Consider the following 25,154-nt stretch of genomic DNA (forward strand, 5'->3'; position numbering starts at 1 on the left):
TAGAACCCAACATCTTTACACTCACTCATCCATGAACCCCTGCACAGAATATTGAAACGAAAAGTCAAATCAGCTGTCACCAAAGTTTTCAACCACTCGCTAACAGCTAGTACACCCCCTCCCCCCCCCCCAAAAAAAAAACTCGTCGGCTCTATCCCTCCCTCTCTGTCTCTCTCACTCATACACACACACGGTATAAACTTCATAAACAGAAGTTAGTCTGGAACATATACTTCGTTAGGTTGGCAACAAATAGGTACACATGCCAAAGAGGATGAAACACGTAATGGAGTCGCAATATTTACGTTGTGAAAAACAGTGTTCGACGAAATAGTTGTATCGAGTGACAAAAGAACGATAGTACACCACAAAAAAGAGTGAGAAACATGATGTACAGTGTGAGGAAGGCCAGAACACAAAGTTGTGATTATGTGGCAGTGATGAAAGTGGTAGTGCGACCTCCAGAGCAGATGTGAGGAAACGCAGATCAGCAAATCGTAAGTAATATACTTTTATACAAAAAAATCGCGAAGTGAACTGTTTAATAATCTAGAACTAACAAAACTGTATCGTTATAGATCCCACTGATGAAGCCTTAGAACAGGAAAAGGTGAAACTAATATGGGATAAATAAAGTAACTAGCAGCAGGAAAAGGCAGTTTTATTTACAAAACAAGTACTTCTACATCTTCCTATGACTCTCCATCCAAGATAACATGCTTTGTCGTACCTACCAAAAAGTTCTCAATCTTCTCACAAATTTCACTTGATACCCCATATGACAGAACTTTTGACAGTAAGCATAGGTGAGGTAGCGAGTCAAATGATTTTTGGAAATCAAGAAATACTGCAGCTTCCTGATCGTTTTTATCCAAAGCTTTCAGTATATCATGTGAGAAAAGTGCAAGCTGGGTTCCGTGTGATCAATGTTTTCTGAATCCATGCTGGTTCGTATGGAGGAGGTCATTCTGTTCAAGATACCTCATTATGTTCTTAGATTCTACAACAAATTGATGTCAAGGATATTGGATGGTAGTTTTGTGGATCACTTCTACTACCATTCTTGTAGACATGTTTCACCTGTACTTTTTTCCAAGTACTGGGAATGGTTTTTTGGTCAAGGGATCTATGATAGATTTTAGTTAGAAGAGGAGGTAACTCAGCCATAAATTCACTATAGAATCTCACAGGGATTCGATCGCCTCCTGGGAGCTTTTCCAATTTTAACGATTTCAGCTGTTTTTCAACACCAATGACACTAATATTTAGTCTCTTGATTTTCAGTGGTACGAGGATTAAACTGGTGCAATTATCATGGGTTTTCCTTTCCAAAGAAACATTTGAAAACTGAGTTAAGCATTTCATCTTTTGCTTTGGTACCCTCAATTTCAGTTCCTTTCTGATTCGGTAGGGGCTGGACACCAGCTTTGCTGCCACTAACAGCCTTTCCATATGACCAGAATTTCTTTTGGTTTTGTGAAATATCATTTGAGAATATTCTGCTTTGTTAGCCATTAGAGGCTTTACGTGTTGCCCCCTTGACAGCCAAATTCGTTTCATTCAACATCTCTGTATCTATAGCCCTACTCTTCGTTTTACACCTATTGTGCAGTAATCTCTGTTTCTTTAGAAGTTTCTTTACAGTGACTGTTTACAGTACCATGTAGGCTCCCTCCCATTAGGGACTGTTCTACTGGGTACATAGTTTAAAGGCACATCTGTGGGAAAAGCGTATTTTAAGTACAAAATATTTGAAACAAAATAAATAAAGAAATAAAATATCAGTTGAAACCTAAGTACTTTGACATGTAATAAGTAAATAAATCAAGTATCAATTAAAAATTTAGTACCATGAACGGTTGTATCAACTGTAGGATACAACCTAGGAAACAAATACAGAATTATGTCCCTTATACCAAAGCCATTGTCAAGCATGCCTAACAAGACTAATGTATTAACAAACATTATTTAATTAAGAAATTACTTAATTATTATAATAAGTGTGGCTCACTTCCTAGCAATTATCCATGCATTAACCCATCAGAATCAATAATAAAAGAAATTAATCTGACGCCTTTGTATCACAGCCAGTTATTTTATATACTAGATTGTGTTTCTTTGGTGCATAGACGATGTGAATATATATGAGGAGTCATTACCATTGAAAAATTGTAACAACCATACAGGAGAGAAATTTAATGGAAATTACGATTAAACTTGGAATCTGTATTGAAAAATAGGATCCAAGGTAAGATACCACATTGATACTTTAGCACGCTAGTTGAAGTGCACTCCAGACTTATAGTTTGCTTTGTATCTTCGATAAAAATTTTCTGAAATTGTAGCAGTCACTTTTGCTCATAATCACGAATTGTAATTTATTTTACCGAACAGACCTCTACAACAATAGACCTACATTATTCTAGAAAACAGCCGAATTATGTCTTGTACAGCGCAAAATGGCGAGCACCCATTACACCTTAATGTTTTCCAATCAACTGCTATTCTTGCTCACTAAAAATACATTGTTGCCTCACTGTATTTGACCAAATGAATTTTCACGAATTTAATTTAAGGATTTTTTCCATCCACAATGCATTACATGTAGCATGATAATAACACATAAACATTTTACGAAAATGGAGCACAATGTACGACAAACACAAACACAATCTGATATTGACACTGAACAGAATATTAACCATAACTTATGTTGACACAGACGTTCATGAGCAGTCAAAAGTTGAAATGCCTAGTGCCGACCACTAGTCAATTATTAAAAGCCAGCTCTGAACCAATTGTTGACCTGACATCAAATGATGTGACACAGACAGAGTAGTTTCAGTTGGCAAATATCGCTAATTTGCTTAATATTATAATCAAGCAAAGGACCGAAAATAAAAGAAGACAGTGACGCATGAACGTCATCAATACAAAATTGTATGACCAGAAATATACAGAATCATATGAACAAAAATAAAAAAGATACTGACATGCATATCGATGCACTATGAGCAGACATACAAAAAGATATGACAGTACTAAAAAGGAGCCATGACGAGATTAAGACCAATTTGATAACACTAAAAACCAGTAACGACACTTTATACAAAAGGATAAATGAGATAAATGCACGACTGAGCGGATAAACGTCTGAACTTGATCAAAGATTTTCCGAACTAAATTTACAACGTCAAGGACGTAAAAAACATTCAGAGTGAAGTCAAAAACATAAATGCCACATGTGAAGCTGTTGCGACTTGCGTCAAGTGTTTCCCATCAATAACTATGCGGTTTACACGAATTGAAGACAAGGTAAACACATTGACCAAACAGTTAACAGACAAGGTTCAGTTAGACATGGAAAACTTTTGACAAACATAACTGAAGAACTTCACAATTGAATTGACGAGGACAAATATTTCGATCAATGCATAAACGAAAAATTACCGACAGTTGTGCATGGCACCTTGACTGAATTTGTTAAAAATAATAAACACATCATAGCTTGATGCAGCACAAAGCAGTGCAGCACACCAAAAACATTTTAATGACTATGTGCAACAGTGCTGTACTAATGGTCATAGTCAAAATGTTCAATATGGAAATGAAAATCGATACAAGTATGACATGTATCCCATGTACACACCATACACACCACATTGTCAACAAAACACACCAGCATGTACATCACCAAATCACAATCGTCATATCAATAGACAATATGTTCCTGTACATTCAGGCAGTAAGCATTATGATAAATCACTATATCACAGTCGTGATATCTGTGGACAATATATTCCCTGGTATTTAGCCGATGAGCTCTACAATCATGTCGGTCAAAGAAACAGGTATTACAGTGCTGAAGAGGAAGTAAGCTTAATCAGCATCGCCAATTTCACTCGCTTATTCTGGAAAAAACGTAGTGTACAACCTGTGATTTTTCCCAAAGTATTCAGGAACGCGTTGCCCAGATCATAGAGTGACTGGAATAGTATTTCATAAGTAGTGGATTACATCCAGGGAGATGCAGCTGTCTGACAAACTACAAAGCTGACAGATGCGTAACTTAAGAACTTACGAACAATTCGAAATATCTTTCTTGGCCAAATTTTGCTCTTTAACTGTTCAAGAGCATCTCAGAAAACAGATCATGGAATCAGATCCTTCGAATGCCAAATATGGTAATTTACAAAGCTATTTTGAGAAATACCTAAACATGACAAATTTTCTAGACTAACCCGTTGCTATGTGTGATATACGTCGCCCACTAAAAGCGAGACTACCATTCTATATCAAAGAGAAACTACTGCACATTCCCGAATTCCCGACAACGACGGAGAATATTTTTTGACCGTGCTAGCTTCAGTTGATTTGCTATATGAAGATCAATGGTGCGGGCGAGAAAACAGCAACCACAGTGTTTACATAAGTGGTATGGAGGGCACGTGGGTTAGCCAATATAATCCTGGCTCGCCAGCTGCAGCAGAATCCGCAACCTGCCTTCCCAAACCAGTTTACTTATCATAATCAGCAGACAAATTCTAACATGAGTGGTAATCAGAACATCGCATACATGACAGATGGTAACCCAAAGATGAGGTGCTAAAACAATAATGGTAATAATAGGAATGGAAACAACTGGAACTTGAATACGAATAAAAACAACTATCAGTCAATACACAGCCAACAAGGAAACTGGAACACTAATTACGGAAATGTGTACCAAAACACTGGTCCACCACCACAATACAACAACAACGACACATGTCTGTATCAAGTGCCGCCACAGCCAATGCAAAACCAAAACTGGACTTTACCTACTTATCAGGAGGTAAGTCATAGTGTTCAACGACAAAAACCTCAACAGGGTGGAGAGTGGAATCGGCAGTACCCGAACGTGAATGCAATTGAAATATCAGGTGTAACTCCACCTCCACCTGCACCGAATACGACGTTGACAAACTAATGACAGTCATCACTGAGTCCCAGGTTGTGGCTGATGAAAGTTTGGGGGCAACTTCAAAACTGAATCATTGTTTAATACACCCACAAAATAACAACACAATAACGATATTGTAAATAATTTTAAGCAACAACCACTATTGATATACGTTATAATCATGATGAGAATATATGAAATGAACTATTGGAGGAAAACACACAATGTCGTTCATCGACCAATGAAATAGTTTCAGCAACAACTGCTGGTATAGTAGGAAATATTCCAACCAGTATTGTCTTGGATACACTAGCTGCTGTGAGTGTTTTATCATACAAGTTTTATAAGAAAATGATAGAATTTGAACCAGTGCCTCTATTTCCTGCATAAAAATGTAAAATTTCGATTGCCGTATCAAATAAGTCAAGTAAATTCCACTTTACACAAAATCCTGTTAAAACAAGAAGGCCACGAAACGAACACACAGACAGTTGTATTAGGTGAATAGTGTAATGATTTAAGAACATTGATTAGTCATAAGTTAGAAGAAACAACTGCTGTTACTGATGATGAACATAATGAACTTTCTGAACTTCTAAGTATGTACAGATTTTTGCGAAACGACCAGGTCTCATTAAGACGTATATTTACAAAATTGAAGTCAAGACTCACCAGATTTTCATTCATAAGCCTTACAATGTACCATTATCTCAGAGACCGGCAGTGTGGAATGAAGTCAAACAGATGTTACAGTGGAAGATTATAGAACATTCTACATTTTCTTACTGTAGTCCATTACTTGTTGTAATGAAGCCTAATGGAAACATTAGATTGGTGTCATATGCTCAAGCTATAAATGAGATTCTATTACCACTGCGCCAAAGCCTGAGAACTTAGAGAAACAAATGCAAAAATATTTCAACACTATGTACTATTCCACCATTGACATGAAAAACTCGTTTTCGCAAGTGACAATCACTCCTAATTCCAGGAAATATGCTGCTTTTATATTCGGGAGGGGGATAGGCGGGGCTGAAGGTATGAATTCTGCAGTCTACCTTTTGGACTGAATGTCAGTTATAGTGTGTTCATAACTGCTTTAGATACAGTGCTTCAAGATAAATTAGTAGAAGGTGTGACACATAAAGAAGATGACATTCTGGTCACCACAAAGATATAGAAAGAACATTACGAAATACTTGAAAAAACTCTGTACAAATTTGAACAAGGTGGTGCAACAGCAAATCTTAAGAAATCTAAATTTGCATGCAGTGAGATAAGGTATATAGGGCATATAATAAATCCACAAGTTACACTTTCTGATCTGCGTAAGTTGCTATTAAAATTTTTCCTAATAGATGTACCAAAAAACCATTGAAGTCGCTTCTAGACTCTGTTCTTTCTTCCAGTGTTACCTGCCACAACTATTAATCAGTAAACACATTTTAGCTTTACTTGAGGAAAAACATGTATGGATCTGGACAGAGCAGTGTCAGCCAGATTTAGAAAACATAAAACGTGCGTTAGTAAATTCAAACACTTTAAACCATCTGAGATTTTAGTCTACATTTTTGTATGACATGTGGCATGTGAGGCACACACACACACACACACACACATATATATATATATACCACAAATGTTATGACGATATTTACCCATAAGCAACGCAAAAAATATTCGTGAGGCAGTGAAATTGACAAATTGTACTGTCAGTCAACATCAATCCATGACTGATAGACATGTACGATAAATGAGATTACAACCAAACATTTCAGCCTTGAAGCAGATTAGGTACACGTCATGTAGAATAAATTATGATCACATCAAACCAAGGCCATATACACAAACTGCTTAATCCCAATACGCGAAATCTCTGTAGTTTTGAACTAAAATTCGTTTTGTAAGACGTTTATCTATTAGTATATGTGTGCCTGAGATTGTTTGCTGATTTTATCAAAATGTTGTGTCTAACATTTCTCTTTTCAGATTACATTACTTTATAATATAAAGTTTGGTTGAGAAAGCTATAAAATCTGTAAAATTTGTAAATATTTGAAAATGTGTGTAGAGCAAAATGTGATATATAAAGCAATAATAATCAAAATTTGTAGTATGTAACAAATACGGGTAAAAATATAAAACTAAAGTAAAAAGGAGGGTGAAGGGACATTTTCGTACATTTCAATGACTGTGATGGCTATGAAACATTTGTGTAAAAAAATTAAAAAACAGTCTGTGTACATCGCAAGACGGACTGTAATCGCGATGTAACAGTATATGGGAAAGTGCAATGACGTTTCTCGTACATCGCCTACTGCGATGGAACAGTACGCAATTCTAAACACCTAAACTACTGGACCTATAGTTGCAATGCATAAGCACTGAAGACAGGTCTACGTGTGGAGGTCTTTTGGATAAGATTTCAGCGAATGAAACGTACTCGGAATGCGACGGCCTGTCACCTACATTAATCATGGATCGATGCCAGAATATTTCCATCTGATGTCTCATGCCCTTGCCTTCATGGAACAAGATATTGTGCAATGGTCATCGACTGATTTTCATCCACACGATGAATGAACTAGGAAAAGAGTGAAGGAAAGAATGACCAAAGTCACATATGATATCGAACAGTGAACAATAAGGTCGATGTACAACCATATTTGCATAACATAAAATACTAGAAACAATGCTTATCTCTGTTTTATTATTGTATATGTGTATGAACGTCGTACAACGACTCGTCGTAGAAAGACTGGAAATCTGTAACCAAAAGACATTCTAAAAGCAATAAACCTTGTCCAATGAGACAATCAACGAAAACGAAATGTATTCGTATAAACAGATGTAATAGTTTTAAGACTATTTTACCTGTTATAGATGTAAGTGCATATTTTCTTCTGAATACTCCATGTAGTGTTCTGTCGCTGTGATCATTTCCGCACAAGCTAATAAACTATCAGTAGCTTGTTGCGAGATGGACCAGTAGCGTAATGACTCTTAGCCTTGCTTGAAAATACATGACTGCACTTGTGTGTGGCAGTAACTACGACCATTGAAATGTACCTGGGGCAACCATCACATTAAAATTTGTGTACCTTGCATTCTTTGCGAACACGACTTGTAAATATAGAATAAGATGTGCTTTAGGATGAATTTCTCGCCTGCAATTGCCCCACAATTCGGGGACCAATATAAAGGCACATCTGCGGGAAGAGTGGATTTTAAGTACAAAATATTAGAAACGTAATAAATAAATGTGCAAAGTATCAATTAAAAATTAAGGACTATGAATGCTTGTATCAACTGTAGGATACAAGCTCAGAAACAACGTAGAATTAAGCCCCCCAATTGTTGTTGTGAAGTGGATGGCACCTTTTCATTTTAGAAGTGAGCCAAGATGGACACTTTTCTGCGATTACAGTACATTTATACAGCACACTGCCATTATCATTTATATTTTATAGAGGCGCTATAATACCAGGCGCATTCACATATTGTCGCATACAGCAACTGATTTAATGTATGTCTCATTGTAAATTTATTGTTTATGTGTGATAATTGAATCATCTTGACATGGCTAAAAGTTCTGTGTTCATTAAATGCACATAAATAGTCCAGTATGAACCATTTATTCAATGAGTAAATGTTTTCAAAGTCCAATAAAACAAATTTTCATTTGAAGAGATAGCCACAAATGAGTAAAAGAATAAGAACAGACCTTACGCAAAAGCCATTGTCAACTGTGCCAAACATGAATAATGTTAATAAACCTCCCCTCTCGTGTATTTATCCATGCATGAACAAACCAGAATTAATTAAAAATAAATAAAACAGCTATCCAGGGCATGGTCAATTATTCTTTAAACTTGAGCCATAGTTCATCTCATGCTTCTGTCATTTGCTGATTTTTTTCAAGTTCCTCACTAATATATGATACTGTTGATTTTAATCTACTTTACTGAACATACACATCTTTCTGCTTGGTTTAGTTGTCCTAAATAACTGAAAGAATTAGTTACTTCTCACAGAATTAATGTAATGTTAAAATAGCTAACGTAATCCTATTTTTCTCATACATATTGTACGCTTATTGAGCAATAACTTTTATTTTAAAATGATAAATTTGTTGTTTTACTGGATAGTAGATTGCCTGGAAGAGTCTCACACAGTCTAGTGATATGCAACAATCTTCAGAGGGTGTTGGTTCGTAACAGACCAGTTTAGGAGATTCACTGCAGCAGTGGATACCATAACTCTTAGTTCATTTAGGTAATTTAACTTCCCAGATTCCATTTAACAGTACATTATAATGATAATACTATGTTCACACCAGGAATCTCTACCATGTGAACTATATGAAACACATATGATCTTGAAACAGCTATGCAACAAACCCACAGGACTTATTAAATAGTAGGAGTGTCTGAAATTATCGTATTCTGTTCTAAATAATTGAACAATGAAATCTTATGATGTAGTGCCACTTAACTCTCATCTGGTGGTCAAAACACATGAAATTATATCTGCTCTACTACTGTCAATCAGCAGAACAAATGTACATGATGTATATCTTTATTATCAAACCAATTACAATAATTCACAACATACTGCAGCCTGAAATCTGTAAACAAATCACGAAACGGGACTTCCATGTAAAAGAAAAGAATTCTTATGGATAATGAATGAAGGGTATAATCATATGTAAATTAAAAATATGGTAGGAACTTTCAATGTACTTTCATCTTCATGAAATTAAAAAACTAATGGGCTGATTGTTTGTTTCACATATTTAATTCAAATTCCTGTAATAACATTGAAATCTGCCTGAACGGTATGACTAAAATTGCTGAGAGTATTTGCAACTGTAAAGTACATGAGTCAATTCATTCGGATGTAATTAGTTCAGTATTAATATCAGCAATCTGCAATGGTAAAAATGAAAACATTGTGTCCTCAGAGTCTTGCATGGCAGCATATCTGAATAATATGTCCTCGGTTTTCAACCTGCGTTAATTCCAATAAAATTCGAACTGACATGGCTTGAAAACCAAAAAGATCTTATTCAATGAAAAGAATGTTTGGAATGACACATAAATGAGAAAGCCAGTTCGCGCTGGTACATTGTTGATTGGGGGTTTTGTGATGCAACATCTATGTAACCATTTGCAATAAATCTGCAATGAGAAATATTAAGGTGTACCTGATTCTTGTTTCACAATACACACTGATTGAACCTAAAACGTGAACCCAGTTCTCGACAAAGCACTCCACGACAATGAACAGATCTCAATATGAGTATTCTGAGTTAGATCACCTGCTCAGTCTGTTTACATTCAATCGAGCTTCTGACAGAAATGATTTTATATAAATACATTTTCGTTTAAGGAAGAACATCTTACATCTCAAAGTGATGGGAGTTGTTAAGTGTCACCAGAAATAAAAAGGAATATAACAAATTTTATGTATGAATTTATAGTTATTCAGGAACCATGAACTGCTCTGAGAAGTGAAATGGTGGCTGGTGTTGATATTCATATTAAGAAGCAGTACAATAAAAACATTTTGGTTTGGAAGTGATTATCATTTTGATGTTTGTGTTATAGTAGTAGAATTGATGGAAAGTTCATTGTAATAGTCATGGTATGATGGGTTCCATCTGATGACTCTGAATTTTTCGTGATATAATTACACATGTTAATGTTATAGTAGTAGAATTGATGGAAAGTTCATTGTAATAGTCATGGTATCTGACGGCTCTGAATTTTTGATGAAATAGTTACACATGTTAATGTTAAAACAACATTTTAATGTACAGTCAAGGCAAAAAGCTGTTATCAGCTATAGTCAAGTCCCTTGTTATTTCTTATAACCTAACTCTTCCTCATACAGTTTATAACAAAGTTATGGTAGTCAGTAGTGCTGCTAAAGACGCATCTCTGCAATCACATACAGTCTGCAAACAAATTGAGCTAATACTTGTGGTTTAACTACAGCCCAATGTATTAAAAAGGAAAAAATTAATTAGGATTCTGCAAAGAGGAACCCATTTACCAGCAGGGAAAAACGAAATGCGTTCTGTAAAGTAACCTACAGTTCCAAAGGTAAATATTTCAAAACAAGTGTAATAATATTATAATACTAGTTTATTGAAATTTATATTGTACAAGCACTGTTGGGGATAAAGATATTAAAGCAAGTGCTCAGAGCCATATATATATATATATATATATATATATATATATATATATATATATATATATATATATATATATATACAACAACAATACTAGAATTTATCACAAGTTTGGCGTAAATGCAAATGACTATGTTAACACATTATCATATATACAGTTACTGCGTGATTTATCACACGTGTGATTGCTACATTACGTTTGATAATTTTACATTATAAGATTCCATTTCAATTGGTGAGGAATTCATTTATGAAGTAGAAGCTGTGATCTATAAGAAACGATTTAAGCTTTTTTGAAAGACCTTTCTCTCTTTAATAATTTGATGTTGTTAAGAAAGTGATAATATAATAGTGTACCTCTATGAAGAACACTTTTTTCGAAATTCTGATGTCCTGTCATAGAAGGAATTCATGTTATTGCTGTTTCTTGTTCGATGACCATGCACAGAGCTGTTTTGCTGATATGCATTGAAGTTTCCTAAATATTCTCTTGTAGAGACGATACTTTGAATTATGTACAGGTGTGGAATGGTCAGTATCTTTGTGTTGGGAAAAGAGGGAGACACACACCTTGTTTCTGTACATTGCATATGATTCTGAAAGCTTGTTTTTGAGTTTCGAATATGGATTGACAATAAGATGCATTCCCCCGAATATTATTCCATATCTAATAGCAGACTGGAAATGTGCATGATATGCCTGTATTTCTGTTTCACTCTTACAGCTTGACTTAAGTATCCAAAGGATATAACAGATTGATGACAGTTTAGCTGTAAGAACTTTAATATATGTATTCCATTTTATGTCACTCTGCAGAAATATTACTAGGGATTTCACATCATCAACCAATTTTAAACTTTTGTTATTTACTTTCAGTGAGTGGTCTTTTTTTGCTTGCAGTGTCTTATATGAAAGTTCATGGCTACTGTTTTTTCGGTGCTTATGCCAAGTTCATTTCTTTTGAAGCAGAGTGTTAGCTCCAGCAGTGATGTGTGTGTAGATGTTTGAAGGTCTTAATTCTTTAATCAAACTACTGGTGTCATCAGCAAGTAAAGTTTTATGTTTGGTGTAGACAGTTGCATTAAGGTCATCTATATACAAAAGAAAGAGGATTGGAAGATTGGACCTAATGTCGACCCTTGTTGCACACCATAATTCATTGTAGCTTTTTACGATGCACATGTCTCCAGTGATTTCATTCTGTTTGTGAACAATTTTTGTCGTCAGTAAGATTTGGCCTAATCCACTCATTTGGAATACCTCTAATTCCCTTTCTTTCCAATTTACACAGGGTGAGTCACTAATTATTGCCTCCTAGAATAACTCCGAAAGTATGATAGTAGCTGAAAAGTTTGTGGGACAAATGTTGCATGAGTCAACAGGAGCCATAATATGTTGCTAGGTAGGTTTGTGTCAGAGATGTGAAGGTCAACTTCGTTTTTTTAAATGGGATGCTGTAGTTTGGTACTTATTTTCTGATAGCAGCTAAGGAGACGAATCCAATGATGTGTACCAGAAAGGTCTTTGAAGGTCAACAAAGGTCAAAAAGTGGCATGAACGTCCATTTACAGAATATGTTCGAAGTGATGACCATTGGTATCAATGCAGGGCTGCAATCTTCTTATCATGGATTGAGTGGTATTCCTGAACACATCAGCACTTATTGAAGCACATGCTATGACAATTCTCTCTCGTATATCGTGCAAATAGTAAATATTCACCTAATACGGCGTATCCATCTAACGTGCCATTGGCATGTAAACGCCATTCTCACGGTTTCGCGTTACAACACTAGTAGAAACGGTAAGACTAGTATCGTCGAATCAAGCGAATGTGAAGGGTGTATTCCTTTGAAGAACAAGTCGATATGCTTCTCATTTATGGATAATGCCAACGAAATTCAGTGAGAGCTAGAGACTTATACACTGAAAGATATCCTCAATGTACTCACCCTAGACATCGTACATTTAAATATGTGTATGATAAACTCAGAACGACTGGATCTTTAACAGATTGGAAACATATCCAGCAAAGGAAAGTTACTAACGACGAAACAGAAATTGGTGATCTTGCCACTGTGGTTCGAGATCCTTGTGTTAGTTCGCCACATGAGTCCGGCATGAGCCAGGGTAGTGTTGTTCATGTTCTGCATCGCCATCAGTATCATCCTTAACATATCAGTCTCTACCAAGAATTAACTGGTACGGATTGTATGCATCGCATTGAATTCTGCCAATGGGCTCAACTGCAGATTCAGAGGGATGAAACGTTTATTAATTTGATTTCATTTACTGATGAGGCTACATTCACGAACTATGGAAATATTAATTTCCATAATATACATTATCAGGCAACTCAAAATCCCTGTTGGTGCTGGAAGTTGCACACCAAAAACGGTGGTCGGTGAATGTATGGTGCAGGATTCTGGAAGACAGAACTATAGGCCCCTACTTCTTCGAAGGAAATCTTAATGGTAGGAAGTACAACACATTCCTGCAAGGAACATTAGGTCTGTTGCTGGAAGAAATATCTTTACGAACAAGGAACAGTATGTAGTATCAACACGATGGGTATCCGGCACATTTCTCGCCGATGGCTAGAAATGAGTTGCAGAGACAATTCCCAGATCGTTGGATTGGATGCGGAGGAGATGTGTCATGGCCAGCTCGTTCGCCAGACTTGACGTTCTGGATTTTTTCTCGTGGGGATTCCTGAAAGACATTTTTTTATAAAAACGTTCCAACTGCACCCAAAGATATGCGAGAGAGAATTGTCAGAGCACGTGCTTTGAAAAGTGCCCATGTGATCAAGAATACCACTCAATCCATGATAAGACGATTGCAGCTTTGCATTGATACCAGTGCAACATCTTCTGTAAATGGACGTTCATGCCTCGTTTTTGACCTTCGTTGACCTTCAAAGACCTTTCTGTTATGCATCATTGGATTCGTCTCGATAGTCGCTATCAGAAAAGAAGTACCAAACTATAGCATCCAATTTTTAAAAAAATGAAGTTGATATTCATATCTCTGACGTGACCCCACCTAGCAACAAAAGCCCAACATCATATTATGGCCCCCGTTGCCCCATGCAACTTTTGTCCCACAAACTTTACAGCTCCTATCATACTTTCTGGGTTATTCCTGGTGGCAATAGTTACTGACTCACCCTGTATAATAGAACAGAGGTATCTGTACTATCAAATGCTTTGGATAGGTCCAAGAACATTGCAGTAGACATTTCCTCTTCATGTACAGCTTTTAGGATAGCATGCATGAATTCACATAAAGCTGTGGTTGTGGATCTTCATTGCTATACCAAATTAAGTAGTTAAATGCCATGTCGCCATGAGATGAAAGAAGAATGAATGTTTCCAGTTGTTTGTACCCAAATAATTGTGAACTTACTGACAATCAGGCAAAGTGAGGTTCCGGAAGGTCGAAATAACGATAATACCTGTAACTGTTAACCACTTCATGATCAATAGAGATCCATTCACACTTTTCTTAAGTCAACATCCCGCCACAGTCTGGCAGCATCATGTCACCACCGGCAGGGTAACGTCATAGACAGTCTTGCCACTTTGCGATTTGTCTGTATTTGGTTCACTTGTCGTTCATAGTGATACTTTAGCCATTTGTCAAGATGCCGAAAATTACGACAGAAGACTTAGCAATGATGACATAAATTTTGCACAAAGAACTGTAATAAATCTAAAAAAGCTATAGATAAGAAAAATATTCACCAAAATAAAGTTTGTTGGAGAATAATAAACATCATTTAAGGAATTAGAAGATCATGAAATTCCCTTGTAGAAATATTTTAGAATGTCCCAATATCAGTTTAGTGTTGTTTTGTCTAAAATTAAAAACCACTTACGTAAGCAAAATTTCACAATAGAAAAGCCATTATTCCTAAAGTAAAACCGACGATGTGTTAAAGGTAATAAATGCAGTTTGCTTCAACTATGTTTCTTTAACCCTTCGGTGTGAGCATCTGCAGCATTTAACTGGAGGATTTATCTTTCTGTTAGTATCAAAGATAGTGTTATAGTTGAATGCACATCAAAATAGGTACTTGTTATTCATAACAGATGTTGCCACTTACTGCATTAGTACAATTCACGGTTATAACAGTTTGGCCGCTATTGTTGCTCATAAAGCGAGTGTTGTGTGTGTGTGTCTGCCATATACACCTTCTGATGTAAGCATTTCCTGTTTTTCTTCCACTGTAAGGTAATCTTTCTTTTATTTTAGAACACAATAAATATTGACTCGAATCAAAGTTCATATTTGCAATTCTATTATTTTAAAAAATCTTGATTGTTCTTTCTCAACAATATCTTACTTTTGTAAATATTTGTTTCATCCGGTCTCTAAAAGTGTGGAAATACAGCAAAAGAAGACCTTTTTATTGGCACCATAAAACTGTATGTTCTGAAGACTATGAGAATGTTTTATGAGTATTGTCAGAGAAAGCATTATTAGAAGTGTCAGATTCATGTGAATCTTAGCTGGAAGAGGAAGTTATTGAAGAAGAAAACCACAGCAGTTACTCCAAACAATCAACAAAGGAACCATATGACCATGTTATTGAAGAGGGTAGACAAGAAACAGAAGACTGCCATTTTTACTCAAGAAAATACGAAGAAACAATTTGGATAAGTGAACCAATTCTTTCTTGTTCTAAAATCGAGGCCAAAGACATCCTAAAAGTTTTGCCAGGTACAAAAGGAAGTGGTAAAAGTACAGAAAATGAAATTGGAGTGTTTTACCTATTTATTACTGATAGGAAGATTGACAGCATTGATTGGAAAATACAAACCAATACACCAGGAATAGTAAAGGAGCTGAAGTTCAATGTTCAAGACAATGGGACTCCAGAGACACCACAAAGTCACAGATAAAGGTTTTTTTAGGTACATTATATCTACCATGTATAAAGAAAGAAGGACACATGATCTGCTGTGAACTGTGTGATTCAGATGGCACCAGAATGGTTATTTTACTATCTCTAGTCAATTAGAAACGCTTTCGCTTTCTGCTTTGAGCTCTATGGTTCGATGACTTGGGCACCAAGAATGAGAGAAAACAAAGTGACAAACCAGCACCTCTTCAGGACTTCTATCGTGAATTTTACAACTACTGTTTTGCTCACTAGAATGTCAGCAAGTTTGTCACTAGTGACAACAATGTTACATCGTTTCAGAGGTCACTGCAAGTTTTTACAATATGTCCCCAATAAGCTTGCAAAGTATGGGATCAAGATGTATGCCTAGTATAATGTCAAATATTTTCTACCTTAACTTTGAAATTTATAGTGGCAAGCAGGTGCTAGAACCCTCGCTACTGTCTAACAAGCTTGATGACATTGTGCAAAGGTTAGTGACACTAACTGAAAAAACAAACAGAAATCTTACGACTGACAATTGCTACACTATCTATCCTCTAGCTGAAAATCTCCTCGGCGAAGTGTTGACTTTCTTGGGAACCATGGAAAAACATAATGAGTGCAGCATTTAATAATGTTTTCTCTTGTTATTTTCACTTGACTTGAATCAGTGCCATTAAATAATAAAAATTAAGAAACGATGAAGGGAACAAAGAATATCAGCACCTTGTAAATGACAATGACAATAATAGACAACTGTGGACGCAAAAAATAAATAAAAGATTATTTCTATGAAACCATGTAATGTTATGCTATGTTTTCGCCATTAAAATGCAGCTAGCGATTATATAAACATTATTTTTCCCAGGGCTGAAAATGTAATACTGATTGTGGTGTAAAAGCCGAAAGACACCCCTGCACAGAAATTTGAATGGTACACCCACCAAAGGGCAGAGTCGGATACGTATGGGTCGCGTGAGGGGTGCCCCCTCCCCCCCCCCCCCCCCCCCCCCCCCCGCGCCGCACCAGCCAGTCAGCCTGCACGCTGTTCGTTTTTCATATGTTTCTGTCTGGCACATAGATAGCTAAAACATATCTACGAAAAATGTCGTGGCCATTTTAGTGATAACGATATGTTATTCTGCCTGGAATTTGTTTGAGTAAAGTCGTGAATATTCTACTGTTTTGTGATTAAAAAGCGACTAATGGGAGAGATCCTTCAATACAAGAAAACAAGCATAAACGCTCTTAATGATAGTGATTGTGTTATTCAAGCCTTGTCTGTTTGTCGTAGATCTGACTATCCTACTTTGCACACGCTATACAAAATATTTGCTTGTCTACCTTTATCTATTGCTACAGTAGAAAGAAGTTTTTCAACATTACGGCATATAAAATATGGCTGAGATCGACGTGGAGGAGGATCGACTTAATGGATTATTGATGATGTAATTAACCAGTTTGCCAGGAAGAATGGCATATAGAATTAACCGTTTAAGGAAGTCAATCACAATTGTAACTTTTTTATAACATAAGATGGCGTTTTCTTGTAAATGTGTATAACCAGTGTAAATGAAACCTTCTCAAACTTTGCATGCGACTTGGTAATTCTTTATTACGGTAAAAGTAAAGGTAGTTGAAAATCTCTTTAGCGCCCCCTCCTTGAGGTTTTTCTGTATCTGCCACTGCCAAAGGGTTAATTACTTGTTTTATATATTACTCTATAAATCCATGTAACTTGTAAAAAAACATATTTCTTAGGTGAAATGTTTATAAATGCCCTGAGTACAGGACACATCTGAATTTGGGAATGAGGTTGTCGAATGATTGTACTACGTATCTTGTGGAGTAAAGGATGAGTTCGATGTAAACTGTTGCATTGGTTGGAAATGTGTCAATTGAGGCCTTTCGTAGTGTGTTTTCGTTTTGGGGACCAGTAATGGCATTTTTTTTCTACGTCTTGTTTCGCATTAGTCATTGTGTTTTGTTTTTTTTATGTTGCAAGTACGGACACTGTAGGTCAGACACTATGGCAAAAAGTTTCGTCTTTCCCTTAATATTTTCTGGGATAAGCGCTGAATTGAGAAGCTACAGATTGAGATTATTCTCCATTTTTGAGCAAATACTCCATTAACACTGATGAAGCGGTAGCTTGTGTCTATTTTTTTCATAATGTAATGTGTTGAAGCTGGCATATATTTTTTTTTTTTTGCAGTGGTAAACAGCCTGACACTTGGATGTATTTTTTGGTTCGTTTCTTCAACTTTTTCAAATAAATCTTCATTTATACCCTGTCTCATAACTGCCATCATTAGATTCTTCATTTGTCTTTTTTGACTTTTATATGTTTCCTTGGTTTTTCTTTCTTTGAAGAAGGAGTGCGAAGGACATGCAAACTTCAATTTCTGTTTGATGATCTGCTGAAACGTTTGAGTTCAGCTACTTATGCAATAAGGGTCATTGCAAATTTTGTTGATAAACATCTTAGTAAATTAGCTTACTACATCTATTTTCACTCATTGCTTGCATATGGCATCACATTTTGGGGTAATTCATCACTGAGGAGTAAAGTATTTATTGCACAAAAACGTGTAATCAGAATAATAACTGGAGTCCACCCAAGATCATCCTGCAGACATTTATTTAAGGATCTAGGGATATTCACAGTAGCTTCTCAGTATATATACTCTCTTATGAAATTCGTTATTAACAACCAAACCCAATTCAAATGTAATAGTAGTGTGCATAACTAAAATATTAGGAGAAAAGATGATCTTCGCTATTCAAGATTAAATCTAACTTTGGCACAGAAAGCGGTGAATTATACTGCCACTAAAGTCTCTGGTCACTTACCAAATAGTATCAAAAGTCTGACAGATAATCAACTAGTATTTAAGAAGAAATTAAAAGAATTTCTGAATGACAACTCCTTCTACCCCATAGAGTAATTTTTAGATATAAATTAAGGGGAAGAAAAAAAAAGTTGTTATATTAACTTAATTGTGATGTTAAATTAACTTAATTATGTCATGTATTGGAAAATTTGACTCGTTCCACATCATTACAAAATATCGTATTCATGATCCATGGAACTAGTATTAATCTAATCTGTTGTTTTTTTATGTCCACTCCTTGCCTACTCTTCATGTTTTTATCTACTTCATAAGTTGATCACATACAGATAGCCTCCCAGGTTTGCTTTTTGGCCCTGAAAATGAAAGAAATAGTAGTATACATGTATTACATTGCTGTAATATATTTTTAAAAACCTAGCAACTTAGTATGCAGACATACTGAATAATGTTAATTTATGGTTACAATTTTTAGGAAAAAATCTTTGTGTTAATTTTAATACAAATAATTACAAAATAAATATATCGAGAACTATTAAAATGTTACATTGTTCTCTATTTTTTTATCTTCCAGAGCTACCAATTATTAACCACTTTACAATTGACACATTCATGATTAACACAAACATTAATATTACTGTTTTAGGTTTTGTTCCAGATTTTTAGCGACTGGAGACTCATTTAGGACTATGTCATTTACTTACCTCTTATAATATTCCAGTGTCCATTGTATAGTGAAAGAGGTACACAAATTTATAATAGAATAATGGCAGAAGTAATGCCAATGCCAACAATATAGTACAGGGAGAGAATTTCTGATGAATTCTGGAAGATACGAAACTTCTCGAATTGTTTGGAAGCGCTAGTGGCAAGCATGTAGAATTTTTTCTCCACCAAATGGCCCTTCCCAATTTGTTAATTACAGCTGCACTTTCTCAGTTTTTTGTTAGCTTTGGTGGATGTAAATTATATTTATTGCAGTTGATATTGGTTCCTATGGAAGAAATAGTCATGGTGAAACTTACAAATTCATATTTTGGAAAAGCATTAGAAAAAAAAAACTAATGTTCCACAAGACAAAAATCTTCCTGGAACTGAATGTCCGGGTCCATATGTAATTGTAAAATATGAAGCACTTACATTAAAAACCAATCTACCTGGGTCCTACAATAAAGGACATGGAAGTAAACAAATGTTTAACTACTGGCTGTCCTGTGCTAGATGAGTTTCGGAAAATGCTTTAGGACATTTGGTTCAGAAATTCAGAACATTTTCCCAAAACGCAAATTCTTTGCCTGAAAATGTAGACAACATAAATTGACTTCCCACATCTTGCATAATTATATTAAAGATAATATATTGATACTTCAACATCTAAATCCCCCTTAAGGAGAAACTAACTGGAGATGTCTACCCAGATAAGGAGGAAATGTTAAAAATATATCGGCTCAACCACTTATTTATGGTGTAAAACACTACGATTGACGCGTTTCGGAAGTCAAGCTTCCATCATCAGAATAATAAAAAGTAAAAGAACCTATTAAAACTCACTTAAATGGAACATGCACCAGGCACAATAAAATTGATAATAAAATTAAAACATTGTGACTACTTCCCTTGTTGCAGCCATGTCTTCCAAGGTGCATCTCCACATAGTCGTCAAAATATAAAAACTCTAAAATGGTGTCGCCTATGGTGTTCAATACCTAAACAAATAGTTCTCTCCTCTATAGTCGTAAACCACTCGTGCGTCTTCATTGATACCACACACCACATAGCCAAACACGACAGTGAAACGCGAGTGAGCTCACGCGCAAGTAAACAAGGAAGTCACAGAGGTGTCTATACAAACAGATAACGTATACATGTACCAATGACCTTGGAAGGCACGGCTGCAACAAGGGAAGTAGCCACGATGTTTTAATTTTATTATCAATTTTATTGTACCTGGTGCATGTTCCATTTTAGCGAGTTTTAGCACGTTCTTTTACTTTTTGTTATTCTGATGATGGAAGCTTGACTTCCGAAACGCATCAATCTTAGTGTTTTACCCTATAAACAAGGGTTGAGCCGATATATTTTTTAACATTGACATTCACAACCACGACCTCTTATCCAGTATTGATAAAATCAAAGTAAGGAGGAAATGCCAGCGGTTCGGCAGTTCAAGTGCGTGAGAAGTATAACACATATTACAGTTCTGATAAAGTGGTAATATACTGACAGCGATTTATCATCTATACATTGACAATCTATCGTTATCTATAATGACAATGCTATACATAATGCAAATGATCTATGTATTAATAATAATAATAATAAACCATTTAACTGAATTACACCTGTTGTATTTAATGTTTCCTCTATTGTCTTTCATTTCCGGTCTTTGCGAAATTTGTCACTGACACTGTATTTCTTGTGGGGTATGTTATAAAGATCTTTGTATTGTCACACGTTCTCAGTAAGTTTTTCATCATTCATTTTCACGTTTTGGTAATGGCGCAAAGTGATACTTGGTTGTGCGTAGATCGGCAAGCTAAAGGTTGACTGTTGCAGTCAGATTCTATATTCACACTATTCGTATGGAGCAGGGACGGACAGGAACCGCATGACAAACTATTGTTTTAGAGATAGTTCCCTCACGTTGATGTTTCGTGTCGTTGCCGGTCATTGCGAACAGTGCCATTCAAAACACTTTATAGATTATTTTTACGTGACGTTGCCGGTCAGTGACGGGATGTTTACGTTGAGCATGGTGTGAATCGACCTGAAGTGTCAATAGCGGTGTGACTTTCTAACTATCGATAGTCGTTCACTGTACGTTGTAAGGCGCATGTTTTGAATTTGTGTGTGTTCTAACAGGAACTGCTAGAGTATTGGAATAACTTTTTTTTTTTAAACAATACCAGAGAAATGGACTGGCGCTATTCTAGTGAAGACGAGTTATCAGCCCTAGATGGCATAAATGAGCAGACACAGAATTTGGAGCGAGCTGTGCTGAGGGAAAATGAAATTAATATAAGTAAGTAGTGTTTAAATTAACGTTCATATACGCTGTAATAACTTTTTTAGTTTATTGAAATGTTACATCCGCTACACAATAACATAATATTTCATAAGAAAACGAGTTATTTCTAGTAGCAGAAACAATATTACATGGCACATTATATGAGGAACTCACGATGACCATCCGTATATTTTTATACCATTGTGCTTTCTGTATGGTAAGCAGTTGCATGAACTTTTTACTTACCAAATTATTTTCAGGACTAGTAGGCCTTAACACTCTTTCGGTTCTGTTTTTTTAATTTTTAGAGGTAACTAATAAAATGATATACTCGTTTCGTCTCTGAATCAATAATATACCGTGTACTGTATTTAAAACTCCATAAAAGTGGAAGTTAGTGCATTTAAGCAAGCGGAAAATACGCTAAAAATTTTATTGCACTTCTTTTGTCTCTCATTCTCCTCTATATTTCGTAATCGAATATGAATATTACCATGCAACGAGTAATTTCACAGCAGGATGGCTTCTAATACGGTAAATTGTATAGGGATTAGATTATAAATCTTATACTGTAGCCTGAACAGAAAATCGATTTGAGGAGAAGCCATTAACAGGAGGCACCTCTGTGGAGCTGAGTGCAGCAAGTGATGCACATAATCACTACAGGTTGCAATTAAAATTGTGTACCAGTTATATGACACATGATTACAATATTCTAAATTTGAAAGAACTGAAAGAAGATTAACATTACAACAATGATGATACATACGGGTGGAATCTGACGCTTCCATTGACCCCATGGCTACATTGCAGACACTTAATCCTCTATTCATTGTTAACAAATTTCTCTTCTTCAGGAATGCTTCTCTTGCCATTGCCAGTCTACATTTCACATCCTCACTACCTCAGCTATTATTTTGCTGCCCAAATAGCAATACTCAACTAATACTTTAAGTTTCTTGTTTCCCAATCTAATTCCCTCAGCATAACCTCATTTAATTCAACTACATTCCATTATCCTTGTTTTGCTTTTGTTGATGTTCGTCTTATATCCTCCATTCCATTTCACTGCTGTTCTAAGTCCTTTACTGTCTCTGACAGAAGAACAGTGTCACTGGCAAACCTTAAAGTTTTTATTTCTTCACCTTGGACTTTAATTGCTACTTCAAATTTTTCTTTTGTTTGCCTTGCTGCTTGCTCAATGCAGGGGATAGGCTACAATCCTCTCACCTCATTCTCAACTGGTGCTTCCCTTTCATGCCCCTCAACTCTTATAACTGCCATCTGGTTTCTGTAAAAATTGTAAATAGCCTTTCACTCGCTTTATTTTACACCTGCTATCTTCAGAATTTCAAAGAGAGTATTCCATTTAACATTGTCAAAACTTTCTCTAAGGTTACAAATGCTGTAAATATAGGTTTGTCTTTCCTTAACCTATCTTCTAAGGTAAGTCATAGGGTCAGTATTGTCTAACGCAGGGCTTCCTAACCTGTGGTCCGCGGACCCCTTAGGGGTCTGCTCGCTCTTTCTAGGGGGTCCGCGACCATCTTTCACCAAATCGTGTAAAATAATGAGTAAAATTATAGAATAAAAATGTGAAAATCTAATTCATCACTATTTTTTCGTGTGAAAAACATGTGTACTTTTACTTCAGGTTGTATCCCCAAGCAGCGTTTGCGGTTCCTAAGTGGGAACGTATACACAGTTTAGTGCCGGAGAATGCGGCTTCTCTGATCGACTGTTTAGCAACAATACAGGGGTCGTTTGTGCTCTGGCTCACGGCGCTAGATGCGCTGAAACCTTTTACGCATGCGCGGAGTGAGCTTTGCTGGCCAATCACAGCGCTCGCTGGCACGTATGTGGCCCCAGGCATCATTAAATGTTAAACTTCCCTTGTCAGTGCACTACCTGTTTCATAAGTCGATTTTTGACCAGTTTATTACTTCTAACATGGATCGGTGGCTGAAGTCAGGATCATTGAAGAAGGCTGCAGTTTCTCCGTCGCCTTCACAACAAGGGAAGTTCCAGTTGAAATGAATGAGGAGGGAGGACGACCACACACAGGGCGCGCGCGCACACACACACACACACACGCACACACACGACTGTTACGAAATATGCATGCTCCTTACACAACAGTAGCCAAATAGTGGAAGTGAACAGACCATAAGCAAGAGCTTGTCAACAGCGAACAGTTTGGACGTGACGTTGATTTCTCTTGGAGGAAGAAAGCTCCATCGTGTGAAATTTCAATTACCAAGTAATTTTAATCAGGCTATAGTGTGTTGAACAAAGGGAGTAAATCCACTAGTAAGTGTCTGGATACAGTGGGAATTCAAATTGGATCGTTAATTTCAAGTTGTTTTCATTCATCTCTAAACCAAAGACTATTGATACTTCTGGGGGGGGGGGGGGGGGTCATTGGGAACATGGCACCTGCAGTAAGAAGCTTTCAGTTCCCATGGGTTTCACTCTGAAATTTGAAGTTACTGTACTCTTGACTGACTAGGGGTCCGCCATGGATTTTCGACTGAAGAAGGGGTCTGCCAGCTGAAAAGGTTGGGAAGCCCTGGTCTAACGTATTCCTGCATTTCTCTTGACTCCAAACTGATTTTCCACGAGGTTGGCTTCTACCTGTTTTTCCATTCTTCTGTAAAGAATTTGTGTTAGTATTTTGCAACCCTGGCTTATGAAACTGATAGTTCGGTAATTTTCACACCTGTCAACAAGTGCTTTCTTTGGAATTTGAATTACTATATTCTTCTTGAAGTGTGAAGGTATTTTACCTGTCTCATACATCTTGCACACCAGCTGAGACAATTTTGTCATGGCTGGCTCTCCCAACGCTATTAGTAGTTCTGACGGAATATTGTGTACCCCTGGCACCTTGTTTTGACTTAGATCTTTCAGAGCTCTGTCAGTTTCTTCTCACCATATCTGCTATCTCATCTACATCCACTTTCCTTTCTATAATACTGCTATCAAATTCACCTCCTTTGTATAGACCCTCTATATACAACTTCCATCTTTCAGCTTTCCCTTCTTTGCTTATGACTGGTTTTCCATCTGAGCTCTTGATATTCGTACAGCTGCTTGTACTTTCCCTAAAGGTCTCTTTCATTTTCCTGTCAGTGGTAGCCTGTATATCTTTCCCCTAGTGAAAAATGTTTTTGCCCTCTAGCCATTCCTCCATAGCCATTTTGCACTTACTGTCAATCTCATGTTTTAAACGTTTGACTTCCTTTCACCTGCTTCATTTGCAGC

At 36.3% G+C, this 25,154-nt stretch overlaps 1 protein-coding gene across 4 annotated transcripts in view; it reads left to right on the plus strand.

Annotated features, from left to right (window-relative positions):
• Window positions 1-278: 278 nt before the first annotated feature.
• LOC124545468 (putative mediator of RNA polymerase II transcription subunit 26) overlaps window positions 279-25,154 on the plus strand; it is a 386,951-nt gene continuing 362,075 nt past the window's right edge. Inside the window, exons 1-2 of one of the 4 annotated variants that reach the window (XM_047124398.1) lie at window positions 279-497; window positions 2,130-2,248. Coding sequence is in view for 1 of the 4 variants with exons in the window: in XM_047124396.1 (XP_046980352.1) it covers window positions 21,797-21,905 (109 nt within the window). In the remaining 3 variants the exon portion in view is untranslated. Of the gene's footprint in view, window positions 498-2,129; window positions 2,249-9,198; window positions 9,218-21,792; window positions 21,906-25,154 lie in introns of those variants that run through there. The other 3 variants (XM_047124396.1, XM_047124397.1, XM_047124400.1) reach the window with 3 other exon arrangements.

This window comes from Schistocerca americana, chromosome 8, assembly GCF_021461395.2.
Source record: "Schistocerca americana isolate TAMUIC-IGC-003095 chromosome 8, iqSchAmer2.1, whole genome shotgun sequence".
In the NCBI taxonomy this organism is placed as follows: Eukaryota; Metazoa; Arthropoda; class Insecta; order Orthoptera; family Acrididae; genus Schistocerca; species Schistocerca americana.